This window comes from Hippocampus bargibanti, linkage group LG03 (genome assembly GCF_051943395.1).
Source record: "Hippocampus bargibanti isolate YZ-2025 linkage group LG03, ASM5194339v1, whole genome shotgun sequence".
NCBI classification, from domain to species: domain Eukaryota; kingdom Metazoa; phylum Chordata; class Actinopteri; order Syngnathiformes; family Syngnathidae; genus Hippocampus; species Hippocampus bargibanti.
In genome coordinates this window covers 25,505,832-25,515,773 of record NC_142736.1, presented here as the reverse complement: position 1 = coordinate 25,515,773, position 9,942 = coordinate 25,505,832, and the positions used below count along the sequence as shown (strand labels likewise).

At 39.2% G+C, this 9,942-nt stretch overlaps 1 protein-coding gene across 3 annotated transcripts; it reads right to left on the bottom strand.

Annotated features, from left to right (window-relative positions):
* Nucleotides 1–127: 127 nt before the first annotated feature.
* On the bottom strand, nucleotides 128–9,492 carry LOC148900813 (nuclear receptor-binding protein-like). 3 transcript variants are annotated; one of them, XM_088992792.1, is made up of 18 exons: nucleotides 9,216–9,491; nucleotides 8,656–9,007; nucleotides 8,002–8,124; nucleotides 7,808–7,909; nucleotides 7,581–7,670; nucleotides 6,526–6,566; nucleotides 6,347–6,441; nucleotides 5,994–6,077; nucleotides 5,729–5,787; nucleotides 5,544–5,642; nucleotides 4,872–5,004; nucleotides 4,543–4,633; nucleotides 4,330–4,380; nucleotides 3,868–4,003; nucleotides 3,713–3,766; nucleotides 3,538–3,601; nucleotides 2,660–2,715; nucleotides 128–1,873 (listed from the first exon to the last, which is right to left on the bottom strand). In XM_088992792.1, the coding sequence occupies exons 2-18, from the start codon at nucleotides 8,875–8,877 to the stop codon at nucleotides 1,814–1,816; spliced, it is 1,560 nt and encodes a 519-aa protein (XP_088848918.1). In that variant the 5' UTR covers nucleotides 8,878–9,007; nucleotides 9,216–9,491; the 3' UTR covers nucleotides 128–1,813. The 3 variants fall into 3 exon arrangements, with proteins under 3 accessions (XP_088848918.1, XP_088848916.1, XP_088848917.1); XM_088992790.1 differs by lacking the exon at nucleotides 2,660–2,715 and having other exon boundaries at nucleotides 9,216–9,492; XM_088992791.1 differs by lacking the exon at nucleotides 128–1,873 and having other exon boundaries at nucleotides 2,120–2,715; nucleotides 9,216–9,492.
* Nucleotides 9,493–9,942: the final 450 nt, after the last annotated feature.

Genomic DNA, 9,942 nt, shown 5'->3' with positions numbered 1-9,942 from the left:
AAAAGGGTTTGATGGTTGGTGCCTTCAGACTTGTATACAATTAATTACACGTTTGGACAATGAAAGTAAGTCGTAAACTGAGCATTCCACGAAAGTGACATTGTTGTCACCAATAATAATGACCATAGAAGCTTTTCACACATTTATTTGAAGGAGCAGTCATAATTTGCACATTCTGTCAAGATGCACTTAGTAGAAAATAACCCAAAACAAAACGGAGTGACGTTCTTGACATACACAAAACCCAAATGCAACATTTGGAGGGAAAACAATTCTCTGGTTAACACCATGACTCCACTTGTAACAAAACAAATTTAAGTATGCATTCTTCACTTCTAGTGTTATTGGACAAGTTCATCTTTTTGAACACTGACTCGATAAAAGGGTTTAATATTTGGCCAGCATTTTCTGGAGGAATATGCCTCACATTAAAATTTGGGAGGTGGATTCGTCCAGAAATTTGAGCTCAGTAAGGACATGAGTCGAGTATGTTTCACTTTTTTGAAGGGGCATTGTGGGGTTGAATTTTGATCATTGCCACAACGGGAAAACTGATGAGCGATATTGAAAAGGGCTTGCATTTGTGCAGAATAATATTGCTAATAATAAAATAAAATTGGAATGTGCACTGGAAAGGAATTCTCGAAGGTAACAATGACATAACCCTGACCCACGCCACTGATTGGCCGGTGGAAGCGCATACTCTTGTGCAAAATAGCAAATGGTTGTTTTTCCTGTACAACCTGCTCTCCAGTACATCATGGCTAACTCAACAAAACATAAAAATAACACAAAATACATTTTGTGCCTCAATGTTAAGGGAGACTACATATAGTATATTGGTTTTGTTTCAACAGAAGAGTACAGTTGACTCTGCAACATAATTCAAATGATATTTTCGAGTTCATTAAAACAATTGATTGTTTAGATTTTTGAGGTAATGGCTAAACTATTTTCTGTTCTTAATGCCTCTTGTGAGATTGTGCACCAAAGAGAGTAAAAGAGGCAGAAAATGGTTCCAAATTGTGATTTGACTCAAGTATCACCACCATGAAATGAAAAATAAGGACAAACGGCAATAGTTTGCAAAGTGGCACAGACACTGACAATGATGTTGTCAAAGCAGACTGTGTGAATGAAAAACACACACTAAACACAATATCAGTAACATGTCAAATGTGTGACACTCTCTCCTGAAAATGGGCGTACATTTGGAAAAACCTTTTTCCCCCCACAACAGTATATGGCAGCAGATATCAGTGTAAAAGGCACAGGCGAAAACGTACGCTAGGTAAAACTGGTAAAACAACAAATAAGACAAAAGAAGCAAATTGAGATGAGACTGTTGTTAAAGTAGAAGGACATAAAAAATGAATAGCAAGAGAAAAACATAACACTGAGTTCACAGCCCCCCACAATAACAGTTTACACATACTCTGCAAGATCGGCAGCACACGCGCGGACAAATAGAATTGTGCGCTTGTTCCAAAGGCCTGCTGAACAACTACACATTTAGGCATTCATGCTTGTTGCTTTCCACACTACAGTTGTGAGACTAATACTTTACATTGAACCTGACAGGATGGGAATGTCTTGTCATGTAAAAAAGGTCAATGAGAATCAATCAACAGGGTGGATAATGTGAATTGACGATGCGGATAGGCACAGTGTAGCTTATTTGGTATCAATTAAATGCACTTGTTGGGTTCATCCTTGATGTAACAGAAACATAGCCTTTTTTTGGTCACATTCAATTTCAAAAATCCAGCATTGTGAGTGCTTGTAAAGGGAAAATATCGTGTAGCACCTGGTGCTAAGTAAGTGCTTGACTGAAGCTTTCTTGAAGGAGTGAGGCTATTTTGCTTTGGTCCATCTGCATAGAGAACACATCAACTTAATCCATGATGAACATATCGACACTATGAAAATATTGCTGTAAGACTATCATGAAAATAATGCCCAACTATATATATATATATATATATATATATATATATATATATATATATATATATATATATATACATACACATTTTTATATACTTTACTGTGTTTTTTGTATATATTTATATATATATATATATATATATATATATATATATATATATAAGGGAGTAACTGTTCAAGAGCCCAAATTGACAACTTCATTCTTGCAATATTGTTACTCACAGCAAAAAAAATGAAAACAACCCCCATGATATGTTTTCTAAATCTTGAAACATTTGGGTCCAAAATTCTATTTCATATTTTTCCATTCTTTTTAGGATGTGAATAAATATTACCATGGCATCCTGTGAATAACAGGTAACGGTATGAATACTCTGCACACCATTCCACGTCATCCTCTGACCACCGGGTGCCCAAAAGTAGTTAATTTGGAACCCTTCCTGCCTCCAAATATCAACTAATGAATCTGGTTGCTCTGTGTACCTTCCTGCTGTGGACAAATGTGGATCCAAAGCTACTCCACTCTTGCACACTCAGATGAGTGAATGCAAAGTGGGTGGCAAAGTGAGTCACAGTGTACATACTGTATATGCAATAGCAATTGAGTATCGAATTAAAGTGAAACACACTAGAAGGTTTTGCAACGCAATCGGCAGTCATCGTTCCTCACAATATACAGTTGGTGTAAATCTATTAAATAAAGTGTACACACCTCACAGATGAAACCCAGTTGCACCAATTCAACAGCCAAATCGTGAATATTTTCTTCTGAAACCAAACCAGCAGTTAATAAACATGTTTCATACCTTTCATGTGACTACTAGAATATGTTCATAAAATCCTGCTCAGATACTGCTTTATGTTAGAATGCAAAAAAACATTGAATTATGTATCCTCTTTTTAGCAAAATGTTTGGTGGTGTGCCGTACTATTTTTAAACTTAATACAGTATATGGCTCAATAAAGGTTGGGAATCACTAGAATCAGAGTCCAAGCGTGTCAGTGACACACAAGAAATTGCAAGCCGTGAAAAGACAGATTTTGACACGAGAGGTGACAGCTGTCAGCTGCAGTCGCCCCTTGGGGCCAGATCTTCACATACTTGTAACATTTCACGTCATACATATCTACATGTGCATGTACTTTTTTATTCTGACCAATAACACTGATTGCTTGTCCCTTCCATTCTGTCAAATGAACACAACCACAATATTCCATTTTTAAATGTGTTTATGGACACGGTATTTGGTGCTTTTAGCAATTACGATGCGCTCATTTTGAGCTTTTGAAAGATTAAGTGTTGAGAACAAATATAAAAAAAATATAATCCCACACGCAATCTGCTGAAACGTAAAGTGCAATGTTCTAGGAGACAGCCTCAGCTGAAAATAGTTAGCACGCTCTGTCAGACATCTCACATTTACTTTCACACATGTCTCAGTGCACACATATGGACACATCCTCAAAATTAACACCGCAAGCTTTGGAATAGACAATGATATCAGAATCATTCAATAGAACACTAACAGTATTTTTTTTTAAATCCAAACTAGTCGTTGCTTTGTGTGTTGCGCGAGGTGTGTGGCTTACGAGGTAACATGTCACAGCTTAGATGCCTGTTCAGCTTGTCTTCCAGCTTCAGCAGCAATGTCAGCTAAAGAATCGGGAATAGTTGAGTTTATTATATTTTAAAATCAACTTGTATGAACATTGGCAAATTGATGTTGTATCACAAAACGCTTTGTGTCAAGTTATATAAGCTTACATGATATTTGGGTCCCTCTTCAATGAGTTCAACATTACACTGCATATGAATGACCTGAAGGGAGACAGATAGAAAACCAAAATAATTTCCATCTACAGTAATATAATCTGTACTTTAATACTGCTATTCAGAAATATGTATTGCATCACACACACCCGCCGTGTCTCCAGTTCTACAGGCTCAGGCGTGGGGGACTTGACCAATGGAACGACAACAAGAGATTTAACATTCTGCTGTTGCCGTTGCTTCGGAGAGGAACGCCCAAACGCCGTTAGGGGATAAATCCCGTTTCTAATTGAGGGAGAGAGAGAGAACGGAGATTGGCTTTCAGAAGCTTTGACAAACAGATAAATTACACTATGAAGTATGCGCCTATTACATCCTAAACCCACCATGTAAACTGCAATCTAAAATGAGAGTGACAGAAGGAAGGAAAATAAAATGAACAGAAGCAGGCCGGGGAGGATTATTAATACGTGACGAAGTCATTGCACCATTTGAAAAAATTCAAAGGAGAAACCAAACAGATCACTTCTGCCCCCAAGTGGACAGTTGAACAAGTCAACTTGATTCAACCATTTGATTTTCATTCAAAACGGAGATAAAATTATTCTTACCGAACATCCTCCAGGAATTTGTCTAGTTCCAAGGCGGGAAACTGGGAGAGTCTGAGGAGGAAAAAAAAAAGATATGACAATTTAATCTATTTATTTATGCAGTTATCAGTTATGTTTGTTGCGGGTTATTAGCTGATTAAGTGACATTAAAAGTCCAACTTGATGTTATTATTTTCAAAGTCAATGACAAAGATGGTGAACAGGTGTTCTTACTTGAGCTGAACATCATCTTTCCTGTCAGCGATGATGAGATTAGGGTCCAAGTTTTTGGTTATTTCCTGCAGGGCGTTCTCTGGGATCATATCTAGATAATGACAAGCCATCAACAATCAATCTACAAAATCTCGGTTTCTACAAACATTTCCTATTCAACTGGGGCTGAGTCATCGTGCAAAAAAGGCTAATATCTGTTATGGCAGCACCACCATCTTTTTGGGTGTGAACCAAATTGCTTTTGTTATTTATTACAACTACATGTCTTGTCACACAACACAACAGAACGCAACACAGTCCATGTGTCAAGGGTTGGGGGGGTGGCTCACATTGATGGCTGACAATACAGTGAGCAGCAAGCAGCTTCAGTAGTGGCACTTCAAACAGAGCCTGGTGAAAAAGCAGCTCTTGGGCGGTGGGCCTCGTACATGGATCACAATCCAGGCACTTTTGAATGAGCTCCTAAAAGGCACATAAAACAGAATCTGATCACCATATTTTTGCCATTTTGTAAAGAAGGTCGTGGATCTTTGCGGAAATGCATGTTTAAGTATTTACAAAGCTTGGCATTGTAACTTGTAAAATTATCCAGACCTCATGCGAAAAATTGGGTGTAAAATCCATATATCCACCCACACATCCATTTTCGACAGTACTGGTTGTATACAGACAAAAAAAAAAATGCAGGGACATGTTAACGCCTACAGAGAAACAAAGTCTTCAATGAGGTATGCATAAAAAAATAAGCATGGGGAGGATAAATACATTTCAGACAGGAAGGCCAAATCAGAGATTCAAACCCCAAAACTGATGGGTTAAAAGTGATCGTTCATTCCTGGTCTTCACGGTGTAAAGAGTGGGATGGTGAAATCAGCAGGAAGCCAGGTGTTGAACAGAATATGTTATTTTAATATTGTAGACAGCAGGGACATTGTGAGGTCGGTTGAGGAGAGACAGAGAGCACCTTGTAAATCAACGTTCGCACTTTAGTCCTTACTTACCCTCTGCAGAGAGTCCTCCAGCAGCTGTATGGCAGTATTGACAGCATCTTCTGACACATACGAAGACTCCCCATTTCCCTGGATCTCCGAAAGAGCCATCTGCAGGGCACGCATAGTGTATGAACATCTTGCGATGGCATTGAGCGTATTTGATTATTCATTCTTTTAGTGAATTACTCCATCACCTCGAGGGCACACATGCCGAATGAGTAGATGTCCACAGCTGTGCTCACGTCAGTGACAGCTGCAAGGAAACCATAAAGACAATGAGTTAAAAAAAAAAGTCCCTGTAAAACAGGCATCCGCAGGAGATGGAGGAAACATCTGAATATTGTCACAGGGACAGTAAATTAATTCACATTGGTATTTCTGTAAGAATTTGAAACCAGCAAGGGTCACTTTAGTCTCGCTAGAGACAAATAACAGTTATGTTGTTTAGCCTTCTCTCACCTCCATATTCCGGGGCAAAGAAATGCATGTTTTTCTGTTCCTCATGGCATGTCTTCACATGATTGTTGATGGTGTCTGGACCAACTGTGGTACAAGAGAGAGAGGGAAAAAAATTGAGGATCAATAGAAATTTTTCAGAGTTGGGTGTGTTGAGTGTTAGCCTGTTCTTATAAGCAATGTGTTTTGCGTACCAGGATTGACGTAGATTTTCAAACCATATAACACAATTATGCAGTAACAATCAATGTGCAGGCTTGTCTTGCCACTAATGAAAACAATGTGAGTGTCACTTGTCTTTTTTTATTATTATTTATTTATCTATTTATTTGTTTCATTTTTTTTTTCCTTCATACCCGATCCGATCTTGATGAGGCCATTGTGCTGGATGAAGATGGTGTCACAGGTCAGGTTGCCATGGATGATAGGGGGATCACATGAGTGAAGATAACTGCAGGAAAGCAATAACAGACTGGCGTACATTATTTGCCTTCATTTTCATGTGACCATGAAAATGGAGGAGCATGAGACCAACCTAAGAGCTGAGAGGATCTGCGTGCACCATCTCTTCCAAGCCTGTCAGAAGCACATGCCTTATCAAAAGACTTGTTTTGGCTGTGGTTTGGATCTACTGTGCGTAAACACCTGGAACCGCTGCGTAAAATCATGGACTAAATCTGCAATTTATCACAACCAAAATATTTTTTTAAATTTGTTTCGAAAAGTATTTATTACACAGATTATATTAAAATTCATTTTCTTTCTGATACATTTGAATTTGTCTTTGCACGTCAGCCCAATATTTGGGTAACAGTGTGAAAATATTGCATGCTCGTCACCATCATACAAAATTTCTTCTTTCTGGATTTGGCAAGTTTCCCCGTGCCTGCGTGGGTTTCCTCCACCTAAGCCGGTTTCATCCCACCTTCCAATGACATGCGAGGCAGCTTAATGGAGGACTAAATTGTCCCTAGTTATGAGTGTGAGGGCGGACGGTTGTTTTGTGTTTGCCCTAGGATTGGCTCGCATCCAGTTCAGGGTGTCCCCCGCCTACTGCCCGAAGACAGCTGGGATAGGCTCCAACATGCCCCGCGAGCCTTGTTAGGATAAATGGATCAGAACACGGATTATAAAATTTACAAATAATTAAAAAAGAAAATCCTTCTATGTGATTAACAGGAATTTTACCACCACAATCTGTCTCTCTTTCAGTTCAAGTTCCTATCATGCAAATCTCATCTCTCAGGCGCTATATTAATTGTGAGAACTTGCATAATCGGTGGCTGACGAAACACTTGTTTTGCAGAATTGTATGTCTCCTTTCAAATCATTGTGTCTTTGGCAAATAATGGCTGTGAATATGTCTGTGCTTGCGCTGAATCCCGCAGGTCTTATTCGGCACATATTAACTCTCATCCTAAAACCGGTTTCCATCCCTGACATTGTGTTCCAATTCTTGAATTCCTCAGGCGCAAAAAATATACATTTTTAAACGTGGGCCAGGCCAAAAGTTCTTGAAAGCAATGTGGTATGTTATTGCTACTGAATGTTTGCATTGTTAGAGATCACAATTCCACAGTCAGTTATTACCTTTTCATTCATGGCTTTATGATTCTTTTTGGTCTTCTTTAGAAACTGCTTCAAGCTTCCTGATGACATATACTCAGTAATAAAAATCACCTAAGAGAGGATGTTAGGTCTTAGTGATGATTGTTTCAACATTTTAATAAAGTACAGTAGAGTACATACAAATTACGTCCCCACTATATATGTTTATGAAGCCACTGAAATGTGTGTATTCAGTTGCCATGACTCACCCGAGCTCGGTTTTCTTTGGTGTCAATCCAGTACTTGTGGAACTTGACAATATTTGCATGATCCAAATGGATTAAGTTATCAAAAACAGTCTTCACTTTTTCCTGAACACAGTATGCAGATATAAAGTTTTCAAAACAATTTCACAACTAACAATCAAGCAATTATTTATTTCTCATGTATTAGGAGGCCTGACCTCTAGCAGCTTGAAGTTCTTCCTTTCTGAGAACATGACTTCATTCCACACCACCTCCACCCCTTCCTCGGTATCCATGGCTAAGTACGCTGTGTCTATCCCCGGAACATTTCGCTGATTAACCTAAAAAAAAAATCCAAAGATTCTATTTCATTTTAAAAATTAAAACATACAATTTAACATGCATTTTCCCTTTATTTATTTTTACCTTCTTTACCTTTCTGTCCACTTCAAATGTCAAATCTAGAATTTTAGCAAAACGTTTTCCTGGGACTTGTCTTCAGGCATAAATGCGAATGTCTGTGTGTTCCTGTGTGTCCCGTGATTGACTCGCAACCATTCCAGTGTGCATCCTCCTGATCACCCAAAGTCAGCTGGGGTAGTCTCCAGTTTACTCGTTATCCTGGTATGGACTATTTATATCGGAAAACATTATTGTTATCCTTCTCATTTGTTTACTGTAGTTCCACTGCTCTACTAGGGAAATCATCGACTTTAAAGAACTGAATGCTGCACATCAAGTGGACCACCAAGGTAGAATTCAACATGCATGACATTCGCCCATCTCACCAATCCAGCTGTCTGTCTCGTGTCTATCTATAACTCATCTGTCAATCCAACCAGTGGTCGAGCTAGTCATCCATTGGTTCTTACCTCCTCTCTGCGCTTCTGCCAACGGCCACAGGGACTTTCCTCCAGGATGTCAGACTCATCTTCACTTTCATCCTCCTCCTCAGTGGTGGTGGAGGCAGCGGGCTGTGTAGGGACTCCACTTTGTACCTGCTGAGCATTGCATGACATGTACCCCGCCGCTGCGGACTCGCTTTTGTTGGCCTCTGCAGGCTGGGGTCCTTTGCCCTCTGCCTCTGCAATCATGACACCACTGTTCCAGGCTGGGTTGCCCTCCTCTCCTGGTACTGGGCTGTGTGAGCGATGGTGAGTCTTATTCTTTTCAGTTACTTACACTTCCATCTTCGCAGAAGGCTTGATTTTAGATTCGCCGAGGCTGCACAAACACATGACAGTGAGGTTAAAAGTGGGAGGAGTTAAAAAAACAATCACACGGAAGCCGTGACACTTCTGCCTTCTCTTGACACCCTGAAAAGCTGGTTGTAAGCTTAGAACAAACTTTGCTCCGATACAAGAATTAAAAAACGCAGCCACCTTACGACTCCAGTCCATTTAAATCGCTTACGTCTATTGCTAATGCTCACCTTTGGCGTTTAAGACGTTGTCTTGCACTTCTTCGCTAACTTTCACAGCTAACGAGATAATAAAGGGAAATAAAACGCGTGCTAGCATGACATTAGGACGGCGTACACGAAAGAGTTGACCGTGTACCACAAAGTCGCGACAAGTAATGGTTACATGTTGGTGGCAAAGGCAGCGAAGTGACAAAAAAACGGGACAGTTAAACAACTTCGTCATGAAATTCGCTGTTGGTTTTCAAGTCTCTCAGTGGCAGGAGTGGGAGGGGCAGGGCAGCACTTGAGGAGCTTCTCTTTGCGCGATACGACGCAGTGAGACGTCACGGATCTTTCGGCTATTTAAAACTGTCTATGAGCAGGAGGGGTCGGACATCTGGTTGCCATATAATAATCACATAACTTGATTATAAATGATTGATTAAAATTATAGTGTTGTATAACATACATAAGTCTTTCATGTTACGTGAAAGACACATTGCTGTTAAAATACATTTAGTACACGTTTTCTCCACAATTGTCATGTCTTAGAAATGATCATTTAGGCCATTTTTATTAGTCAAAAATAAGTATTATTTTGCGTCATATTTCATATTTTATGAAATACAGATGGGCCAAGTCATTCATACATGTCGTTTATAAAAACAAACAATCAAAAACAACAAAAAGTGAACCCGCTCATGTCAACAATAACAACTTTCAACCTGTTATGATCAATTCAATATACATTACTAAA